Source organism: Zonotrichia albicollis, chromosome Z (assembly GCF_047830755.1).
Source record: "Zonotrichia albicollis isolate bZonAlb1 chromosome Z, bZonAlb1.hap1, whole genome shotgun sequence".
NCBI lineage: Eukaryota > Metazoa > Chordata > Aves > Passeriformes > Passerellidae > Zonotrichia > Zonotrichia albicollis.
The window spans coordinates 28793933-28818247 of NC_133860.1; the positions used below are offsets into that span (position 1 = coordinate 28793933).

General features: G+C 37.4%; 1 protein-coding gene across 8 annotated transcripts in view; it reads left to right on the top strand.

Moving 5' to 3' along the window:
- The window catches only part of ADGRV1 (adhesion G protein-coupled receptor V1), a 273337-nt gene extending 252678 nt beyond the window's left edge, over positions 1–20659 (top strand). For 5 of the 8 annotated variants that reach the window (XM_026797291.2, XM_026797293.2, XM_026797294.2 and 2 more), the window contains 3 exons: positions 8750–8941; positions 10618–10795; positions 17681–20658. In XM_026797291.2, the coding sequence (XP_026653092.1) occupies positions 8750–8941; positions 10618–10795; positions 17681–17799 (489 nt within the window). In that variant the 3' untranslated portion in view covers positions 17800–20658. Of the gene's footprint in view, positions 1–8749; positions 8942–10617; positions 10796–17680 lie in introns of all 8 variants that reach the window. The other 3 variants (XM_026797296.2, XM_026797297.2, XM_026797299.2) reach the window with 2 other exon arrangements.
- Positions 20660–24315: the final 3656 nt, after the last annotated feature.

Below are 24315 nucleotides of genomic sequence, written 5' to 3' on the forward strand. Positions count from 1 at the left end.
AAGGGAAGAAGAGAGTATAAATTGCTGACAGTTCACATGAATATCACTTTACAGCAAAGCCTGCTATTCAAGAACTCTAGTTCAGAGAAAGTCAGTTGTCTGGCAAAATTGCTTCTTGAAATAACTTGCACATCTGTTATTCTGGTTGTAAAAATAATAAAAAAATAATATTAAGATATTTGCTGGGGTCAGTTTTAACTATGGGATGGTTGAAAATGGTGAGACCTTGTTTGGTTCCCTACATCCCTTACATGTCTGTAGCTCTTTTACTGGCTGCAGAATCACTGAAGGGTTTTCCAAATGGTCAGAGAATGCTGGAGTACCCCAACACTCTTATTCACATCAGTCTTGCCCTAAAACACTCAAGCAGATGATATGACAAATAATTACACCAGTTATCTACTACCCTTCAGTTCCATCCAAAACAGAAGTTTTTAAAGGTTTCTTGCATTTATGGCTTCTGAAGTTGCAGAGTTCTTGTTATACAGCTTTTTATGGCACTGCACTGAAATACTCCTAAATAGACAGTTTATCCAATTTGTCAGTCAGAGTAACAAGAATCAAAGAGACAATGGTAGGCATGAGAGAGATTACAACACTGAAAGAATTCTTTAAAGAGGAAAAATGTTGTTATAACAATAACTTCTAGCTTAACTCTTTGAGATTTTCTCTAATGCCATAAACATAAAATTACCCTCTGTCTTTTGACTCTTCCAGTCATGAAAAGCCTACTTTCTATTCTCTGTTTCTTTTATTCCTGTATATCAGTCATTAATACACATAAAGAGAAATTACTACTTTAACAAAAAATAACAATAAAAATAATAATGTGGTGCAGGAATAGTTCTTTTTTTTGGCTGTGCACTGTGATGCTAGCACATTTGGTCTTTGAATTTGCAATTGCTAGCTTCTTGTTTGAGTTTTCAACTTGCTTTCAGATATAACTAGAGAATCAACTGTTCTGAGACTGTTAGGGAATCTCTTGAACTAAGACCAGATGTTGGAAAGGCTTTTTTTATCCAACTTTTCTTCTCTGGGAAAGAAAGAAAAGCAGTAGTAGGCTTAGATTGGAAGGTATGATCTAAAATGTGGGTTTGGTTATAAATGTTTACCATGAAAAGCAAGTATGAGAGTATTTGAAAAATTTTACTATGTTTATGTGAAAACTTATGACTTCTAATATTTCTAGGAGTTGAAAAATGTGTGAGCGTAACCTTACTGTGTTTGGTCTTCTGTTCTTCTTTGTGTTTGGTTCATCAGTGACAAATAGTCTGGTTTCGTTGGTATGTGATCTGACCACTTTTTGGTACCAGAGAGGTCCTCCTCATAGGATAAGGCACGAGAAGAACCTAATGCAAAGAGGACCTCAAAGGATGTTGTCTCCACTTTCTGTTGCCTGTGCAGGAAAGAAAAATGAATAAAAGCAGAGGGTGAAAAAATTCACAGGCTAAGAACTGGAGCAGAGATGGGGAGCAATGGGGTGCCAATTTGCTTTGTTTGCTCTTATGTGTTCTTAACCTTCTGCCACCATTTGTGGTTGCTGATTTTTGATGACTCTCACAGAGTCTTACTGACTCTCCATAAGGAGTGGCTGGAGCCAGAGCTGTGGGGAAAATTGCAAGCTGCTTCTAAGCGCTGTCTCTCTCATGTTTTCCCTACACCTCTCCCAAAATTCCTGCCTTCAGTGTTCAACTCAGTCATTCTTTCTCTGTTAAGCTTGAAATACCAAAATAGAGCTTTCTTTGTATTTCCATTGGAAGGAAGGGACAGAATCTTATTCTATCTCAATCTACACAGTTTGCAAGTTTGGCTAATCATCTGTATTTTCAGTGCATTTTCAAGCTTAACACCCCTCTTTTAATGCTGAATCTGTGCTCTTGAAACAAATAACAACTAACCAAAAAAGTCACAAAATTGCAACCAAAAAACCCTAAAAAAACTGGAATAAAAACCCCCAAGACCTTTTCCACTATTTACAGTGCTGAAATCAGAGGTAAAAATAGCAGTTGTGTAGGAGTAGCTACAAGTGTGCTGAGAGCTATACAAAATATTTATAGTGAATACTGAATATCCAAGCAAATCTGGTTTTTAAACATGTGCCAAAGTGTGTGAACCTGTCAGGTAAGACTTAGCCAAGTTTAGACTAAATCTGAGATGAGTGCAGTTTGCCAGAAAGGAATTTATGACTTTGGCTTTGAGCAAGAGTTGCAAGATTCAGCATGGTGTTGGCATAGCTGGCTCTGCATAAAGAGAAACTTGGCAGTGTACACTAAAGTTTCAGATGAGACATTAGTATTAGGAAAACTTGTTTAAAATGCTGAAAGCACAATATTTTTTTTCATTATTACAGAATATACCTGTAACATATTTATCTGTGGAATTTACCAAAAACTGAAAGCACTCAAAATAAGTATATCTCAGTGCAGACCTGTAAATGCACTTTCAGTTTAATGATAGATACATGAATTATTACTTTTCTTCATTGCATTTTTTAAGATGGCTTCTGCTCCTTTGTGTGTGTGTGTGTGTGTGTGTGGTGGCTGGTTCACCAGGTGATACCTACTGACATGGTATGGCTTTTGCGGTCCTAAACTACATTTATTTATCCTTGATTACATTTCTTATTGAGTTTTTGCTTTTGATGTTAATTTTTAGGTCTTCAGCTGTAACTGACACTAATCTTGTTGTACAGAGCAAAATAGGGTGTAAATGCCTCAGGGACCAAAGTGCAGATAAGCAGTAAATGTTCACAGTTGAAACTGTGATAAGATAAATTGCAGGATTGATAAGAAACAATGGTTTCATCAAAACTGACGCTTAACGGCAAATAAACATTCTAACAGTTGATACACAGCAGGTCCAAAGTCTACTTACTAAATGCAATCATCAGCTGATGGGGCTGCACTGCTACAGGCAGTTTTACAACAATCACTTTGATAAGAAACAGAACCACATATAAACAAGGGGTCTTTGATTTATATTTCAAAGGTTATTATTTCTGAAGAGCCATGAGTGGGAGAGGTTAAGTGATGGCTGCAGATTAGTATCATATGACTAAGATGATACTTCAGTCCTAATAGCAACAATAAAAGATCCTCAATTTGCTTTCAAAATAAAATGTGATTGAAGAAAATAATGGCAAAATAAAATGTACATTGAAAACTGCATAGAAAAATGCCATGCATGCGATTTATTATAATGATCTCTAAAAGAAAAAGGAAGGAAGGGAAGCAGGAAAGGAAGGAAAGCTTTCCTTGCAGAAATAAATAGATAATTATATGTTTTATATTTGCCATTTGGCTCACATTAATAATACTACTGCATGTATGATTCAGTTCCATAACTAATCAAAAAATTACTAGGAAAGATGATATTATCAAATTTATATCATGCTTTGCACAATGGTACTGATTATGATTTCTTGAATATGATTCCTTTAATTTTGTGAGTAATTTCTTGCTTTGCAGAGACTAGCTTTTGAACTTAGTGAAAGATGCAATTTATTTATATTAATCAGACTGATAATTTTCCCAAAAGAGGTAGGCACTTGTTATGTAATTCAGGGTTATTCCACAGCAGTCTTTGACCAGCCAGTGATGGAAACAATATAAGGAACTTCCCATAAATTAATGAAAACCCTAGGGAAGTTCACAAGGAATCAACCAAGGCGCTGAATAGCACACCACCAGAAGTGGCAGCAGCACCCCTGACCCTTGACAGCCAACCAAGAAGAACAGTGTGATCATTAAATTAACAAGGAAAGGACTTCCTAGGACTGGTTGGCAACAATAAATTCGCACAGTCCAGACAGAGAATGAAATTAAATCTCACCTGATAAAATTAAAACTCTGAAGTAAGACTAACCAAAGCCTAAACTATCATACAGTAATGACAAAGAGCATCAAGAGCTGATCCAACTATGGGCAATTCTTCTGTTGTCCAAGATACATTTGTGTTCTTTATGGGGGTGTTTTTAGCACCTGGCATGAATAAAGGTGCAAGTGTAAAAATAATAGTGTATTTTTTAGACACTCTGTTTTAAGGATCAGAATGAGCCATTTCTGGTAACTGAAATTTTTGGTCTGACCAAGAGGTCAGCTTTCCTTAGAAGCCTTAATTTTGCTTTAAGTATTCTCCTTTAGAAAAACAACTTTTAGAGATACAGTCATGTGATGATAGTTAACAACCAAAATTTTCCAAATTAAATTAAATTTAAATTTAATTAATTAAAATAAATTTAAATTAAATTAAAATTTTTAGTGCTGATATATACCCAGAAGCAGGTTGAGAAATGGCTAAAATGGAGTGATGAAATCACTTTTTGTTCACAAAAGTCTTCTTAAGATACTTTATATATAGAAATACCATTCCTCTAAAACAGATGATCATATCTGAATTAACTTCTCTGTTGAAAACAGGTGTTTTTGGGGTAGGGTATCTCAGACATGGTTAAAATACTTGTGGGAGATATATGCTGTAGATTAGCTTCAAAAATAAGTCTAATACTTTGGTGTGTTTGTGTTTATCAGAACAATAATAAAATCATGTGATGCAGTAAGCATCTTGGTTTTCTCTCTGTATGTAAAAAGGAGATGATGAAAAGATTTGTTGATTGCCTACAATTTCTTTTATCTTTACTCATTATTAGTAGCTAGTTAACTCAGTTTTCTAATTTAGATGTACTGTAGTGTCATATCAGTAAGTTGGACACACAGAGTTAGAGGCCAGAGATAAACTCTCAGTCTTCAGTGTGCAGTGAAGGTTTCCTGTGGATCAGTCCTCCAGTCCTTATGGGATCTCGTGAGGTGTAGCATGTATGAATGTATTCTGTCCTTAATTAGCTAGTTTCCTGCAACTGCTCCTTAAAATAAATAAATCAATCTGTTGTACAGGAAAACTCACCTCACACAAATGCATGAACCCTCTCACCAATTATATTGTGTACATATATACCAGAAAAAACTCCCTTCTTCTATGGAGTAATTTCCACAGTCTTTTTGGGCAGGTTGCTCCAGTGCTTAGTTACCCCTACATTAAATATGTTTTCCTCATATCCAGTTGGAACCTTCCCTGTTTCAACTTAAAACCACTCTCTCTCCCTCTGTCATTTCCCACTGCCTTCTCCATGACTGTCTCTTGTAAGGTGAACTACTGGCATAACCTAGAGCAGCACTGAGGCTGCTCCCACCTCACTGAACAAAACTGTCCCATCAAACTTTTCCATGTGAGCTTTCTTTCAGACAGTTGTACCTGTGTGTATATGGATATTTTTCCCTGTCATAACATTACAAAAGAGTTTATGAGCCAGTTGCTGAGATGAAATGATAAGAGTTTAATTGTCTTCCATGAGCCAATATCAGTAAAATAACCAGCAGTCTTTGCAGACAGTCTCTTGCAGGCTTTTTTCATATAAGCACCATGTTTATGAACTATAAATTTCCTGTTTGTGCTCCCTCCTTTGGACAGTCTAATTGTCTGCTTGGAGCATTTCCCACCTTTCTCCATAGGAAATATGTTACTACCACCTTTTTCTCTGATGTTTTACTGTGGCATTTTACTAACATTACTATCATAATTTAACCATAAATGAAATAGGGTTAAATGTTTTCTAAGTAGTCCTGGGGGCCCAATGCACAGAATTTATGTAGAATCACTATTAACCCTCTCGAGTCCTAGTTCTTGAGCTTAGTTTTTCACTGTGCTTCCATAGGGGCCCCAGTCAAACTCAGATTATTAGTCAGTCATTGTAATCTGGGACCCAAGGGATTTTCCTGGCCCCCTGGCACATGCCTATGAGTTGAGGAGCATGGCTCCCAATATATATGCAGCAGCAGAGGTTGCTGGTACTAGGCTGAGATTTTGGGGATTGGGTTTAGCTTAGGTTTTTTTAATGAAAACTTCTAATAAAAAATTAGTATTTCCCATACATTTAACAGAAATATTATTGCCCGTTTTAATTAATATCCACACCTTAAGCAACCTCTTTTCAATCCTTATGGAGGGTGTAGGTTCCCAGCAGGCCTGTCAGCAGAAATTAACTATTGTCTTCATTTCATTCTTAGTCCAGGCACCAAGGACAAGTTTTGTGAGTCTCTAAAAAAGTACAGTAGTTCCAAGCTGGCTAGAGTTGTTTATATGAAAACACAGAAAACATATATTACAATGCCAACAACCTTATTTTCATAGCAATTTATGACTGTTTTTACAGTGTTTTAAAGGTTGAAATTAAAAGAAACACGAGTCACAAGAATGATAAAAGATCATTCAATTCTCAGACTGGTGCTTTTGAAAAAATTGACTGAAACTGAAAGCTGTGGTTGCGTTGACAACAACCTAAGTATCTGCACGCTGTCCATGCTCTTTCTGAGTAAATACCTTGGTAGCTGCTGGCTTGAAAAGAAACAGAAATTCATACTGCATGACATCATATGTATGGTCTTTGGAACTCAATGCAACCTGGGCAGGATCATTTGACTCGTTTTAGCTTCCTAACTACCTTCCTGGGGGTTTTAAACAGGGACACAGGACTGTCAGAATATGACCACAAAACCCTTTTGGTGCTTCGAACAAAACTACAGTGATGATACAAAGAAATTCACATCTACAGAGCATTATCTTCTTGAGATTCTAGATTTAGAGGGGAATATAGGTGAAAGAAAGATCCATCCTTTGTCCAGCCAAGGAATTCTCTTTCCAACAAGAATTCCTGTCTAAATGTATTGTCTGCTTAGGAGTATTGGGTTTCATTGGGTATGAACTTCTGTTGGTAAGACATTGCTCTAACAACTTGCAAGACAGGAGAAGTAAAACACAGGTTTTGGTTCTGCTATCTGTCTCAGTCTTTGACTTTTCCTGTTCTTAGGCATTAAAATAACCTCCCTGTGTGTCCATGTGACTATTAGGGAAGGACCCAGAGGAGTTGTCTCATCATCAGAGAATTACATCAGGAGGCAGACCAAGTTAAGGAGATAATTGTGACACTTTATTCCATGAGTTTTTGTTTTAGAAAATTGAGTGTTCCACACTTGAAGCTACTTGAGGAGAGTGACTTGTCATGGACCTTGTATACCAATGCCTTGTGTCCCTGCAATTTCAAAAGACAGGGCTGTGCTACATCGTCAGCTATTGAGTTTTCTTGAAAAGTACAAAACTACTTGAAATGTGTGTGCAGCTTTTGTGGCTAGGCCCTCAGAGACTGAACTGCCAGAGGCTACTCTGAATTTTGTATTGTCACTATAATCTGTTCTTCTTGGGGGTTTTATCCTTTTCATATCCATAACAACTTAAATTAAAATAAATCCATTTACTGGCCCCATTATGTCTGAAGTATATCAGAGTCCTTGAACTTGTTTATAGAATGAAAGGATATTTTAGTTACTTTTTACCTTCTCAAACATGTTTACATCTATTTTATGGAACGTATTTACTTATGTGTATCACAAAGAAATTTCCTCTCAGTGAACTGCTCTGAGTTGTCATGACAAATAACCAATAATCTGGAAAAGCAGGAACATGTTTTCTCAAAATAGCTTTTTAGTGGTTTTAGCACTTTTATTTGGTAGTTTTCTGTTAAAAAAATCTCAGAAGCAGAGCTGTATAGTTTTATAGCAGCCGTGTGAGAGTATCTCCAGTGTTTAACCAGCTGAGATTGAAATCGTGTTGAATCCCATTAGCTTTCCTTATGTGTCACTTGGGACCAGATGATTCTGTCATATCATTTTCCCAATAGAAATTATCAGTCCATGTATCATGAGGTGCTGTTGGGTATTTGCACTCTCTTTTTTTTTCAAGTATTTTCAAAATTCCTTTTGTTAGGAATTCACAAATATAATTAGATGAAACTCCTTACTATTTGTAAACCCAGTTAGTACTTCCATGCCAGTGGATACCTTTAAAATGAATTGTTCTGCTTAGTACAATTAGCTTCAGGGTTCTGGAGAACAATGGGAATTAAAAAAACATTGCAAATGTAATTGTATTGCAGCAATTGGTAAGAATGCAGACGACTTCCTTCTGTACTATTTTGGTAACCCCTTCTTCAGTAATTATTTAACAGGTTGATTTATCAGTTGGAGTGGATTATTTTCCCTCAGTATTAGTGCAACTTAAAAATTAAAGTAAGTCAGATTTCTTATTGAGAAATTCAGTTACTGGATTTCTTTATAAACACAAGACAGGGTTATATTATTTGTCTTGTCTCAGACTAAAGGTCAAAATTAGCAGGTTTTAAAGAAGAACTGCAGATGCATACAGCAGAGCATTTGTTGTAATCAAAAATGAAAATCAGTGCTGAATTAGTGCATATCACAGAACATCTAATTTGTAGTTATAGAATCTGTGACAGCAGCAGTGCAGTTTGCATGAGGTAAAGATTGCAAAAAGCTAGGAGGTCAGTAAGAAAATGAAGAATTGTGGCTAAGGAACAGCAGCCAAATACTATTATAAGGGAGGCCTTTAACCTCATTTTCACTCTTATGATAACTGTGAAACTCAAGTCGGTTTTGTTGGTTTTGGGGTCGTAGCTTTCCTTTGCAACTCTGTAGGTTCAACTAAAGAATAATCTTAAAATACTTGTGTGCACGTGTGTGTGTGCTTGTGTGTTTTTAGCTGAGGAACTCAGGATTTGAATTTACTTGTAACTTTTAGATCTCTGATGGACAGTGATTTCATCCATTAGTTTGCACAGAAAGCTCTGAACCAAGCAACCTGCATTTCACAACCTGCTTTTCTCTTTCAATCTCTGTTTAAGGGTCTTTATGTCTTTGTGGTATATTTTATCCTGCACAACCAACTTTGCTGTCCTGTGAAAGCAAGTTACACTGTTGACATGAATGGGCATGCAACTCCAGGATCAGCATTTTTCACACATGGCAGTGGTCTGCCAGCTGCAGGAGGAGAGATCAGCAAGTCCACGCAGAACCTCATCAGTGCCATGGAAGAGGTAAGAGTGCTCTGTAGTTCTCTGTAGCTGTTAACTTGTTTAGAGATTGCAGCATTAGTTCTGAAGTGTAACACATGGGAATAAGATGCTAAATGTTATAGGTTTGACAGGGGGGAGTTTTTCTTTCGTTTATTTTAATAACAAAAATAGGTATATTTATCCATGTTATTATTGGAGCTTACTGTGCCCTGATAACATCCCACGTAGAGAATTTTTTCTTTCACACTTGAGTCTTCACATTATTATGGAGGTTGATTAAAGTGTCAAAAGAAGGTCATGAGAAATGAAAATATCAGGTTAATTCTTTCAGCTTACTATAGGTTTTAGATGGGCTTTATATACTATAAAGTATAATTTCTCTGAGTTAGAATGATCAAAACTTCTGGAAGTTGCAATAAAGTTAGAATAAAATGGAATGGAATGGGGAAAGGAAGTGAATGGAAATGGGAAAAGGGAAAAGGGGGAAAAAAGGGGAAAGGGAAAAAAAAGGGAAAAGGGAAGGGAAGATGTAGTGGGTTTACCCTTCCTGGATGCCAGGCACCATCTAAAGTGGATGATATAGAGATGTACTTAGCAATATTAATTTATCTATTGCTAACAAAATCAGAGCAACATAATGAAAAAGAAAACAACAAAACAACCAACCTTAAAAACACCTTCCCCCCTTCAGCAAGCCTCCTTCTTTCCCAGGTCTCATTCCTCCCTCAGCAGCACAGGGAGACAAGGAATGTGGGTTATGGTCAGTTCATCATCCATAGTTTCTGCAGCTCCTCGGGGAGAGGAGTCCTTCCTGTACTTGAGCATGGGGTCCCTGGCACAGAGGAGAGCTCTCCATGAGCTCACTCAGTGGGAATCCATCCCGCAGGCAAGAGTCCCCCCCAGACTGCTGCAGCATGGCTCTTTCTTCCAAGGGGCGTAGTCCTTCATGGACAGGTTCCAGCGTGGTCTCTGAACACCTCTCACAGCCTCCTCTTAGGCACCCTCTGCTCTGGCATGGGACTCCTCCATGGGTTGCAGGGGCACAGCTGCTTCCTCATCTTCTGCACCACAGGCTGCAAGGGAATCCCAGCTCTTGCATCTAGAGTGCCTTCTCCCTCTCCTTCTCCACTGACTCTGGTGTCTGCAGAAATGTTCTTCTCACAAATTCTCACCCTGCTCTTCCCTGGCCACAGTTACATCTGCACAATAATATTTTTTTTAATTCTGCTTCTTGAATATGTTATCACAGAGGCATTACCACCATTTCTAATTGACCCAGATGTGGCAGTGGATACATCTTTGCAGCTGCCAGGGGTTGTTCAACCAGGCATGGAGGAATCTTCCAGTAGCTTCTCACAGAAGTCACCCCAGTTGGCTCCCCTGTAACCCTCCACACTACCAAAACTTGGCCATGAAAACCCAATACAGGAGGAAAAGAAAGGCAAGGGAAAGGGAGATACAGATAGATAGATCTACATCTAGATATATTTATAGATACACAGATAGATATAGATAGATGTAGATATAGATATATAGATATTAAAAAGTTTTAAAAGGCTTCCTGGTTCATTATAGAAGTGACAGAATATCTGGTTCCAAAATCTCTTGGTCTTCAGTTCAGCTCTAGTCATAATTTCCACTTTTCTGTAAAATAGTTTTGATGCTTACTGAATTTTGTATCTTTTTAAACTCTGCAGGTGCCTGCAGACTGGGAGAGGGCATCCTTGCAGCCTGCTAGTCAAGCTAGTGCTGCCTTTAAGCAGAGTCCACAAAATGGTAATGTTTTCCACCCTTCTGGAGGATACAGTACCAGCTCATTAGTTGCTGATGAGGAATCACAGGAGTTTGATGACCTAATATTTGCTTTAAAGACTGGTGAGTGACTCTTCCCTTTGCCCTTCAAAGTTTGCTCTATTGCTATGTTGTTATTTATCCTAATGGTGCCACCATTCCACGAGACACAATTAATGAGGTATCTTAATATAATCTGATTTCCAGTGGAAATCTTAAAGATCAGTTATCATAGGAATGTCTGATAGGACAACCAAAGAGACAAAGGAATCTTACCTGATAAGATGTGGCATACACTAACCAAAGCCCACCCAGTTGAAGTACAAGTGGACTTGCTTGGTAGCAGGAGGTCACCTAAAAGATCTTTAGGAATACCTCTGGGCCTGACTTCTTGAACACTAAGAAGGAAATTCATAGATAGTTAATAGGACATGAAACTATCTACATCTAACACTCCTATTATTACACAATGTTTAGTACTTAAGTAAATCAGTTGGCATTAGTAAACTGTAGAAGACTGAGTCTTAAGGCTGGAAGAACAATCAAGGCAACAGCCGTAGCTGAAATATGATACAATTCAACACGTATTCAGCACTTAGTTACTTTTTCCTGTCTTCAAGCTCCATCCCTAATTAACTTGTTTTAAGTTCTTTGAGAAAGTAGGTCTAAAACCAACTTTTGATTTTCTTGCCTAAATTCTATTATTGTCTTCTTTATTAAAATTTTAATTTTATTATAATTTTTTATGAGTGTTTCATATTAATATGATTTGAGATAGTGACTTCAGACCATTATTGGAGAAAAATATTTTGTTTACGCTACTGATTCAAGTAGTGCCAGACAATTTTACACCAATGCTTATTCATGTGCTCACGTGGTGTCCCCAACAGTGTTACAATAATAAAAATCCCCATGATTTCTAAACCAAACCAGCTGTCCCATCTGGTTGCAGCCTCACATTTGAACAAGATGACCTGAAAAGGTGGTGTGGAAGGTTAGAGCATCTTTGACCTGCAAAGTAAATGTTTATCAACTGTTGTCTCAGACACAACCTCTAGCTCAGCATATATTTTTTCTTAAACAACAAACAAACACACAAACAAAAGCAAAAACCAAAAAAATCCCACCAAAAACAAACAAAAAATCAACAAGCTTTTCTGTAACTAAAAATCTTTTTTATTATTTTCATCCTGACATGTTTTCTAGTTCAGCATGGCCAAAGAGAGGGAGGCAAGGAATCACATGGAAATAATAAAAAAGGAGATGAGGTGGTGGAAAGCTGGAATTTTTTTCTCTGTTTAGCAATATGGACCTATGCCACTAAAGTATTCAGTGTGCTGCTGTCTAACAGGAGTTTTATGATAATAGTTAAGCTAGCAGGCACTGAAATGAGCTCATCTCTAAGCCTCTCGGCACTACATTTCTTCCTCTCTTGTGTCATTGCTTGTGCTCACATGAAACCACAAGAAGTCAAGTTAGATTTCTCTTTTTCTTCTTCTTTCCACTCCCTGCTCTCTCCCAATCAACATGAGTTAGTCTGAGGCCTTTGAGCACCAGTCCTTGCTCCAAGGAAGTGGTCATTGGCAATTGGAAGACAAGGACCTCTTCTCTAAATAGGCAAAAGTGTAAAGGCAGGTAAATCTAAGATGCCTTTTTGCTGAACTGCTCTTACCTGTAATTTGCTGTGTGAGGAGCTTCTCAATTCCTTTTTATTTCGGAAGGCTGAGAATTCCTTATTCTGGAAGAGAAGGGAGAAGGTGCTTTCCCCCCCACATTAGCTAGTTCTATCATTGCTGAACTGGGGGCTGTTTCTTCTGGAGGAAGATTAAAAATGCTATTGTTTGAACTTTACCTTTGCTAAACTGAACCAGAACCTTCCATTATCTCTTCCCTAAAACTGTCAATCTATACTTCAACTTACCTATAGTAGTGCTATAGTGTTCCCATTCTGAGGACTGGGAGAGGATCAGGGCTGATTAGCAGAGGAATATGTAAAAATGTTTTTATGCCCCATTATGCTTCATCTTTTCTTTCTGTTCATGTAGTTCTGAGCTGTCTGAAGGTAACTTCAACTTATGGTCACAGGGAATAATTTTGTGGCCACAAGGTTTAACCTGGATCATTTGGAATGAGTATAATAATTTTAGCAAAGCTAAATTTTATTCCTGCCTTTCTGCCATTCTCGGCTGTAGAAATGAAGACAGATTAAAAAAAAAAATTCTCCACAGAAAAACTTTGTTTTTAACTTGTCGCTGTTTAGTAATTTGCAGTGTGCAGTGCAGCCCCATAAATACTTGTACTGGCACTCTCAGCCTTGTTGCTAAAGGAATGTGTCACAGAACTGTGCACTTAGCCCTTGGTTCCACAGTCTTTAGTGCTGGGCCTAATTACAGATTAACCTGAAATACAGGCTGGGTCAGATGGAGACATACAACTGCAGTTCTAGCAAATCAGGTGGATAGCAGTGTGCTGTTTCTTAGCCCCGTTATGCTAGCTTCGTACAAGGATCACATGGTGATAGGGTTTTTCTGTTTTGTGTGAGAATCCAGTGGGCTACTTATATCATGCAGCCATTGTATTTGGATGCTTTACCAAATAATTCCTTCTTTCCATCAAATGTGCTCATGTCCATACAGAAATACACTGTTGGGATTCACCCTGCTTGCTACATCATGCTGTTTCTTTTATTTTGGAGTTCTTTCGGAAGACAGGCCTACTCCAAGGTGGCTTATGTGAAGGAAATAATAAAACAATTATGGTAGGAAAAATACTTTAGGGGCATGTCCTGCTCATTGACATGTGCTAAAAGCTTTTTTTAAATGTTTATTAATTTCTACTTATTAATTTTATTGTATTTCATTTATGGCTCTCATAATGATTCAAACAGCTTCTACTGAGAAAGTTAGCTATTTGTGAATTAGTTTTAGTTGATTTCACTAATAACTTTAAAAGTCTGTAATTTTGGACGTGATTTCATTTCCCTTCTGATTTCTTGTGCAAAGTTTATATTGATAGTCAATTTAGTAAGACTTTGCCTTCCAGATTGCAACACAGTCATATGTTATTGTGATTGAGGATAAAGCCCAATGTACCAGAATTCCCTGAGGACTTGTACTCTGGTAGAGAAGCATTAAAGCATGAATAAATGCATGATAGCTTTACTGATTTCTGAACTTCCATCTGTGTCTTACAAATACTCCTATCCTCTCCCTTTCTGCGATGCACAAAACCAAAACAGCTCATTCGTTTGGATGAAATGTGAAACCAAAACACAGCAAAGCCTTTGGGGGACGTCCAAACTCCTCCAGAGGTGATGAGTGACCCACCATGGTAGTATCCAGATATATATTAAGCAGAATACTGCTACATTCATACCTCAGTGTTTTTTTTAATCTTAATGCAGGCAATTGTGATAAGTACTGTAGAAATATTCCAGTATTTCTTTAATATGATGCAAATATTCTAATGATTCCCTGATATGGAAAATACTTGGAAAAATCTACTAAGTTAAAAACCCCACACAAATACAGCTGTTACAATAACAATGTTATATAAAATGATTCATGATTTTCAATCTAATACAGCTAGGGTTCCAAAGTCAGCATTTTATATACCTTGGTGACCCCACTGAAGGTGCCTGGTTTAAGAATAAAGCATCTCATGTGGCCATCCTGAACCTGGGGAAACATTTGAAATTTCAATTCTAAAAGGTATTCAGTGCAGCATCCTTGAGACTTTCTATTACAGGGCATATAGATTGTAGGTGGCAAAGTTCCTGCCTTATCAGTCTGCATCTCTATTTTGACGGGCTCACTTCAAAGAAAAAAATAAAGGAAAGAAAGTTTGCATATTCATTCAGTTTCTCATCTGTAGTTGTCACACATATGTTATGTGATGACTATTGAATGTGACTGTGCAATACCCAGTAAGCATTTTTAGTTCAATCTGAACTTTTTTTATAGAAGCTGAATGTCTGTTGGTGTCATTTCTGTGAAGTAAAACCCTGAAAGAAGAATTAAATTTGGTTTGTGTATGTTATTCATATACATCCCACACATATAATAAAATTATGATTGATTAAGCAAGATATAAGTGCTTGAGAGATAAAAAGTTTTCCCAGTGATATGAGTACAGTGCTTGCAATACAAGCTCTTTCCCTTACAATGTTTTAGTGAAAGTCTTAGCTATCTCTAAGCCAGCAGATGATAACAGCTGTTGTTTCAGGGGCCTCGGGATGCGCTAATACAGCCCTTCACCAGCAGATGTCAGTGGAGGAAGCTCTCTGGGTTTGAAGCCTGAGCTGAGACTTTTCAGTTTACAGCTAGTCCTTGCATACACAAAGAAAAGAAAGGAGGGCTTCATTTTCTTGCTTATTTTTCTTCACAAACTGGAAAAAGTAATACTCCCTGCTACATACCTACCACACAACTCTAGGATCTCTAGAAGTGCATGTTTTTTGGAATGTGATTGAGTTTAAATTCCACTCTAATCTGAGAACACAATGGACCAATGAACTCTGTGAAACTCAATTGTGTAAACAGTCATACCCTTTCCAGGCTGCCGACTGTTTGGTAAGCTGGTATCCTGGTTACATTTCAGTTCTTATTCCTAAAAAGGATCAACTCTAACGCAGTTTGTCTTTGCAACATCAGCAGAGCAAGGCCTTTGCAAACCTAAAGTACCCAGTTTCAGCCTCTGACTTACCAAGTTCCTGATAAGAACCTACGTAACAAAAAATATCTTCTCTGACTTTGCACAGAGCATGGACAAAACTTGCTCATATATGACATTTAAGAATATACATACTATAATATCATTAGACCAATACCTGATCTTTTTAGTGCCCAGCAAAAGATTCTTAAGGAAATCCTGTGCTAAGTTGCCACGTTATCGGTATAGCTACTGGTAAGACAAATATCTTTCTAACACCAACACTCAGTGTTCATCTTCCATAAGAAGTATTGTGTTCTTTCTTCTTTTGAAGTATTTTATTTACTTCATGGTTTTTGCTTGATCATCCATCTCCATGTGGTAAATACAGCAGTCTGATTCATCTTACCTATTACAGTCAGGTTTCCTTTCTAAAATAATCAAACAATCAAAATAACTTGTTTAAACAATTGCTGTTTTTTCCAGGACCTTCAAGCTCCTTTTGGATATTAGGATCTGGCTCAATAAAGGGTTGAATGTGCATATAAATTTAAATCAGCTTCAATACATTTATAAACAAGTATTTTAATAATTCAGATCCTAATCTTGACTTTTTTATTGTATCTCTGTATCTTGATGGATTTTTACTCCTGTCAAACTCTGGCAGTAGTTGTTTTCTCAAGAACTTGGATCGTGCCAACCTAAGGACTCAGTAGTGTCAGTGAATGCATGTTCCCTCCATGACCCAAACACCAAAACCAGGTGTAAGAAGGATCATGGTGCAACTGACCCACTTTACCCCTGGATCATGGAGCATGGAGCCAAGTTTGGCCCCTACCAGGACTTTGTGCAGACCTCTGTGGAAAAACTTAGCTAGCCCTACAGGACCTTCTGTGCAGGTTCTCTGGACCAAACGCTGTATTCAAAATTGCAGCCTGACTTCCCACAGCAAAGCAGCATCACACTTCTGCCTGCTTTACAGTACTTCTTTTCTGATTTAGGGGTGGTGGTTGGAAGGGTGCTAAGAGAAAACTTTGTTGAAGTGGAATAACAGAGAGCATAGAAAAAGGTGAAGGAACTAAAAAAAAATTAAAATACTCTTTTCTTTTGTTGAACAAACCAAAAACTGGAAAGTCAACTGAGATAGAAATAAGAGATGCAATGTATACCTTATAGAAACTCTGGAAAATATTTTTCGGTATGAAATGCAAATCACTGCCTCTCCCAGCATACCCTGTTCGGGGCTGTTTGGAGCCAGATGTCATTCCTTTGGAACTACCTTGAACTGCATGTAGTTACTGATCTGCTTCTGTCTAAAGCAAATTATTTCCCCCATAATTTGTAAATGACACCACTACAGGATCATACTTGAAAGTGATTTGTATTGATATCCTCATGCCTCATTATGCTCATATGCAGTTCTCAACAAATTTAAAGCCTAGACACCTTAAGCCCTCAAAACTCATGTATTGTGTAGAATTTGTTCTATAGCTCAAGGAGAGGAGCTGAAAAAACACTGAAGTTTATAGTTTCAACAGATCTCTTGTGACAAAATGGTCTGGGAAAAATTTGCATTTCATAAAAACTAGTGCAGGATTGTGAATCTTCACACTAATCTACTCAAACCTCCCCCACAATAAAAGCCCAAATGAAGTCCCCATCAAACGTTTAGGAAGCAGAAAGCTAGCAGAAGTCCTATGACGAAAGGATGGAGAAGGTAGCCTCCCAAGGTCTCTTCTACACATGTTTTGGAGGTTCCCTTGGACAAAAATCTAGTATTTACTTCTCTCTTCTGGCAGAAGTAAAACTTAATACAACAATTTATGTCAAATGTGTGTTTAAAGAATATTTGGTCAGTATATTTTTTCATGTCAAAATTACTGTCCTATTAAAACAGCTGGAATTATTGTTTAACTTGGAAATTATATCATTAAAAACCAATTATTTATGAGGAAATCCTTGGAAATACCAATGCTAACAGCCAGATCATTAACTCAGTCCAAGCCAGGCCCTGATTTATGCTTTTCTGATTTCAAGGCAACCTCTAAATATCTATTTTACCACATACTGGAACAAATAAAGTGAATGACAGTGGAATTATGAAAAAGCATATCTGTATGGTACAAATCTATGTCAGCTAATGTTATAATCCATGAATTCAGTATGGTAAACTAGTATGAGGAAACTTGCCACGTGGTTGTGGGGTAGGGAAACATTTCAATAATCAGAATAAAACAGAGTAGGACAGAGTATCCTCATTTCTCTGTCAAAATTTCATTCTCACTGACTCTTATTTTTGGTTTTTTTTCTCTATTTCAGGTGCAGGCCTCAGTGTCAGTGATAACGAATCTTGCCATGGCAGCCAGGATGGTGGCAGCATGGCTAACTCCCAGATTGTAGAGCTTAGAAGAATACCCATAGCTGACACTCACCTCTAACTCCACAGCTTGCTTGGGATTTTCTTGTTGTTGTGGATTTTTATTCAAGCCTCAGTATTTTTATATTTGTACTTCCTTTTGCACTAAAACACTATATGAAACTGTAGTAGAATGTTGTTATCTTTACTGAATGTTTAACATGGAATGTTTGCTTGAGGTTTTGTATATCAGAAAAAAAAAAGTAGATTTTTTTATAGTGCGTGAGCATCAATAGATACCATGGCAATTGGCCTAGATTTGTATCTTGTAAGTAGACAGTACATTTCATAAACTGTAGCTTTTTTAAAAATTAACCTGTACATTAACACTGATTAATAAAGCAATAGAGTCTGTTTGATACAAACCAGTCTGTTATTTCTCCTTACTGTTTATGAAGATGAAAGGTGATGCAGACACCCTGTTGAATAGGAAAGTGTTCTAGTGGCACAGTTTTTCTAAGTTTCCTAATCTGTACTCTTCTCACTGGTTTTGTGAGCACCCAAATCTGTGAACAAATTCAAATAAAGATGCAAGCTTTGAGCCAAAGAGCTTGAAATTTAAATTGTGACATGATACATATGCAATGATCTGAAACACACAGAGGGAAGGGGAGATGAAGAACAAGAGTGAAACCACTGGCAGCTGTTTGCTTTTAACTTCTTTATGTTGTTGGTTTCATAATATTAAGATCTCTCACTCTTCACAGGCAAAAAAATAGGAGGAATTCCAAAGAGTTGAATTTTCTGTTGATCTCCGTGTAGATAGTCCTGTTCTGATTGAAGGGTTCAAGTATTGCATTACAGAGTTAGATCAGTAATCTGGGGCCATAAATGAGCAAGAAAAGTCCCCCCTTGGAAGAAAAAAAGAACAGAGGAAGTATTTCAGAACTGAGAGGGGAGGCAGGCTGATCTTGTAGGAATCATTAACTCTGCTTGTGCACAGACAGTCTGGAAAAAAAACACATTAAAGCAGGAGACCAAGGGAATTTTCCTCTGAACATTTCTCAGTGTAGTGTAGATGTACACTACATCTCAGTGTAGTGTAGATGTAAATGAGAATGTAAGTCTTTTATACATTCCTCAGGAATTTGCTAAAGGCTTTACACTGGGTAAGGGCTGAGCAACAACCTCTCCCTTTAAAGAAAAACATTTCCTACAGAAATCTTTCCATGATTTTTTTTAGAATCATGTGCAAATTTTGCTGTATCGAATTAGATGGTGAGCTTAAAAAAAGCCTAAACCAACAAAACAAACAACTCCCACTTCTGTGTCACAGTTCTGTAATAGCTAATATGACTGCACAACTTATAGTTATCACCTGTATCCAAGACAGACACCAACTTTAAGGTCTAATGCTGCAAAAGCCTTGACAGACACAGGAAACTATTTTTAGTCAGGAAAGTTCTTAAACAAGTGCTTTTTAAGTATATGTTTGAATTGGGAAATAAGAATATGTCTGTGTGTATCTAATATATGATCTGCGATATTGAGTCTAGAATTTTGACTCACAGGAATTTTGTTGTCTCTTTACACTGGTCATGGTATAGAGAAAACAAAGCGAAGTCTTTTTGGAAAATGTCAAAAGTTAATGTGAGTTAGAAGGTGGGAGTGGGGCACAGTAGATGAGCCTTTCCTTACTGTGGGCAATGCACAGGGTGATCAGGAAGACCCTGAGCAGAAGGGGCAGCTGTTAAAATTGAGTGCAGTACATCACACTATATACATAGATGCATACAGATATATAAAGTGGGAAAAATTATACAAAAGTGAGCCATCAAAGCAAATTTTGTAATTCACTTTTTTGCCCAAAATACACCTGGTGAAAGGGGACTTTCTGGGCAGTTGAGTGAAATGCAAGTATCATTAAAGTATGTGAGTCTGGAGTTAACATTAGTTTTGGATATTTGGCAATATGGTACTTTTTTTGTTTTCCTCACAAGAAACCTGGCTCATTCTTCCTGAATAAACTGAGATGAAGTAAACCTTGTGAGTGCTGATCCTTCTCATCTACCCACTGAAGGCTTAATGTGAAACCTGGCCCTACAGAACTATTGCAACACTTGCTCGGTTGTGAGCAAGTCAGGACTGTAACAGATGTTTCATTACTCGAAGTACATGCTACTACATGCCGTGAGAAAGCTTATAAAGAGGATGTTTGTTTGATTTGACTCATCACCATAAATGTTAATACTTTATGTCACTTCAACTTGTTGCACAACTGGCCTGCTTAGGGATTTACTGTAAATGCATCAGCATTTTCAGAGTAGATCAGTTGGGTGGCTTCTGCTGCCAGCATTTTCTGAACTTTACATCTCTGTGTGGTACTCACATGGTACCATGAGATGAGTACATGGTCATGAGATGAATTTTGTAATTGTTCTAAAACCAATCCTATTTTACCAGAAAACGTTCTGTTGGTAGGAGATTCAGTGGTTTAATAAAACGAGTCTCTCTCAGCCCCTTTTTGCTGTTACTTGGGCAGGCAAAGAGAGCCCCGAGGAGGGCAGCTGTTTGCTCTGAGTCAGGTGTAGCCAGCAGCCACACCTGGGCAGGACCAGTATCTTTACTCTTGGCATCGCTCAGCCCAACAAGACTGAATGCCTCCTGCGGCTCCTTGATCTCAGGAATTATTTAAAATTTAATTGAGAGTGTAAACATTTCTTTGTTTCTATGAGGTGAAATAATCTGCTGCTAAGTGTCTTTCAAACCAAGCATTACCACACAGCCTGCCATGCTGACCGACTCATACAAGCCTTTGCCTTGCCTCTCTGTAGGGAAAACCAGTTGCTGTCTCTTCTGTTTTCTTATTAAAAAAGATAATTTTTCCCCAAGAAGCTATTTTATGTGTTTTGAAGTGTAGAAAGAGCTGTAGGTAATATTTATTATATTGAATATTAATAGTTAAAATTATATTAAAAGCACTTACTACGATATTTAATTGAATGTATCAATATTTCAAATATTATTTAATAATATAAGATATTATGCTCTATGCAATACTTTAATGTTATATAATTGTTTATAATTTATTATATCTCTTATATATTATACTGTTATAATTTAATATTATATAATAGTACTTAATATATAACATTTAGAGTTCACTGTATGAAGGAGGTCCCTTTTCCAGACAAATTTCACTTAAAACTACTTACATATATATGTAGATCAGATAGACAAAAGGACATGTTTCAAGAGTTTGTTACTGCTCACATGCTAATATAATTCACCTCTTTTGAAAGATACCTGAATGTATTTCACATTTAAATGCATAACTGGTGAAAAATACTAAGTTCAACAAACATCATTTAGGTGATGTTTTAGAGAAAGCCACTGCTTTCACCTTCCTTGCTGTATAGCAAAAATAAAGCTACATGTCAGTAACTTGAACAGAATTATTCAGATTACAAATTTTTTTAGAACCCAGTTGAGGTTCTTTCTCTACCATGCAAATGATAGCTCTCCAACATTCCAGACTAAAGTCATCCTGTGGAAGACTCCACAGTGAGAGCTTTGATCTGCAAAGGATTAGATTATATTGAGAGCTTTACAGCAATAAAACACCTATGCACTCAACATAAAATTATGTTAAATTGATTGATTGTGTCAGGATCATGGTTAGACCAGAAAATTGCTTAAATTCAGGCATATCCTGCTGTCAGATGCATTTCACTATAGCTTGGTTTTTCTCTGGCCCTTGGGCTACTATTGTAGATTCTGTTTCACCAGCACTAGTGTAAGAAATTGCTAAGAAATCAGAATGTATTTCAAGTTTGCTGGCAGCAAAATTTGCTCCTGTGTTACTTCTACTGACAGTAACATGTGTGAAAGTAGCATCTGCAAGTTAGAGCTTCTTTGTTCAATATGTTATTCTGGTCATTTTCACAGAAAAACTTTTAAGCAGAATTTCCACTTCTAATGTCATGATTCAGAATTATCTTCTCTACAATAAATACATTGTAATAATTACAGTGTAACACTCTGGTACACAATAAAGAAATGGAAATAATTGCAATGTAATACTCAAGCATTCTTGATCTTATATATGAGACTAATAATATATTGAAACTAAGAACACAGCTTGTGTAAACCAGCCTAAAAGTTAGGCCAAAAGCCCTAAGAATAATTTTGCTTGCTTGGTTTTAGTCAAGTCAAAGTTGTGTTCATGACACAGCATTTTAACAAGAAGAACAGATTTAGAGGAAAATACATATTCCTATGTCTCATAACAATGTCTGAGATAAAAACAGAAGGGTTTTGACTGGAGCTGTTTTTCCCCAGTTCAGCAAGTAGGCTTTGAGGACAGTGTGTTCATGCTATAGCACCAGGGATCTGAGCAAACAGTGATTTTATCCAGTGAAGCTCCAACTTCCAAAAGCTGTCTTCTTCAGCGTGCCTTCACTCTTCATGATCAAGTACTTGCCACCATGTGCAGACAGACAAAAAATAGTTATAGGATACAATAATAGATAGATAGATAGATAGATAGATAGATAGATAGATAGATAGATAGATAGATAGATGATAGATATGGATGTGAATACAGGCATTGATATAGGTAGATAGATATAGCTATAGCTAGAGATATAGATATATATGTAGATTAGATATAGATATAGATATAGATATAGATATAGATATAGATATAGATATAGATATAGATGGATAGAGGTATAATAGGAATAAATTCTGTTTCAGTCTGGGAGGTAAAATCTAGTGGTTATGAAACATATATGTGGTTTCTCTGGGAACTTCTTGGCTCCTGCTTTGCAATTCCTGAACCTGTGCTTAAGCCTGTGATTTCCCAGTTACCTAACTGCAAAGAGTCAGGCATTGGATAGAGAGTTGTTAAAAGGGGAGCAAAGTAAGGGGATGCCCCAAATCTCCATTTGTTTCTCTTAGCCTCACAGAGCCCATGAGCTATGTGATGGATGTGCTGCACAACCTACAGCCTGTTTGTGTCTTGGGTCTGTCTGTTCCCCATGATAGGGAAGCAGAGGAACAAAGATTTACCTTCTGGCAAGGAACAGATGGATGAATGGAGTCCTGCTTGATGTGGACACAGGAGCATAATTCTATTTGGTTTGAGAGAAAAGCATGTGCTGGAGATTGGGACAGGGCAAGAGGAAAAGAATGGCAAAACACTCCAAATCATTGATGAATCCTGACTAAGGGAGATAGTGAGTTGTTACTCCTTGTGTATGCACAAGAGGATGACACTGCTAGCTCCCCTCCTCTGCTGTGGCACACAAGCAGCGCCTGCACTAGCTACTCAAATAAATCTTGGTTTCTACTGTTTCAGAGCCTAAATGAGCACTGTTTGAGTCTCTTCTCCACATCACAGATACTTTTTGCTCCTTTTAGCAGAACTCTAAAAATACCCCATCAACTAACAAAAGGTGACCTGCCCTCCTGAGCTCCTGCATGCCCACATTATTTCTCAAAGAGACTAGTTTTTCACTTATTCCTTCTAGACCATTGTAAGGACTTAATTCCAATTAAGAATCTTCTATGTTTCTGTCTTCTAAGAAGCAACAGGTTTCCTTCTATTTTTTTAATTGTTCTGCAATTAGCATGTTTTGTACCTTCTGTTGGCTAATGTCCTAAGGAGTCATGTCATACTCCTCCACCAAAATAACACTTGAGAGCATCCTCATGGTTGAACAAATGCCTATTATGGCTATTCAGGTGGCAAAACCAGTCCACTGGTTGGTGTGACTCCACCCACGTGGATCCTGTGTCCAGCTGTTGTCTGTTGTACATTTAACAAATCCCATTTTAATTGGGAATTCCTGCAAATTTTGAAACATGCATGGTCAATTGTGGAGTCATAATGATTGCAGCTGAGGAACATAAACAGAGAAGATAAACTTCTGAGTGCTTTTCTTCCTTTTGTTTTTAATCACCCACTCACTTCCTGCTGTTCCTACTGTTCTGCCTTCTGATGCAGCAGTGTGTAGGGTTCTTAAGGCAAGTGCTGTGATCCTTCTCTGAGCATTGTTCTTGCATCTTGAGAGCCAGACTTAATAAAAATTATTTTACTTTGTAGTGCTAAGGGGCTTTTTAGAGTTAAGAGTGTATTACTCCTTAAATTCATTGCTGGCAGAAGACCACTGTTGCATATTGGAAGACCTCTAATCCTGATCCTTAAAAGACTAAGCATTAGGATTAGAATACCTCACATCCTGGTTTTTAGTGTACTAAGGATTAAGATAAGGTCTGACCTATGACAGTTGTGTGGACCCCAGCAAAGGAAACAGCCTGCCCACCTTAAAAATCATACAGAGTGCAGAGCAAGAACCAGCCAGGCAAATGTCAGGCAGTTACTAACAAGCCTTTTGACTTGTAGGAAATGGTCCATTAAAAACACTGGGTGATTAATATTAAAGATAATCCTTGGAGCATGTAAAAGAATCCCACGTAGCTTCAGGAGATGGACAGCTAAATCCTTGGAGCCAGTATACACAATTATGCCATCTGACCCCGGGGATACAGACCTTGTTTTTGAAAGCAGCATGCTTTAGAGGAGAAAGTAAAT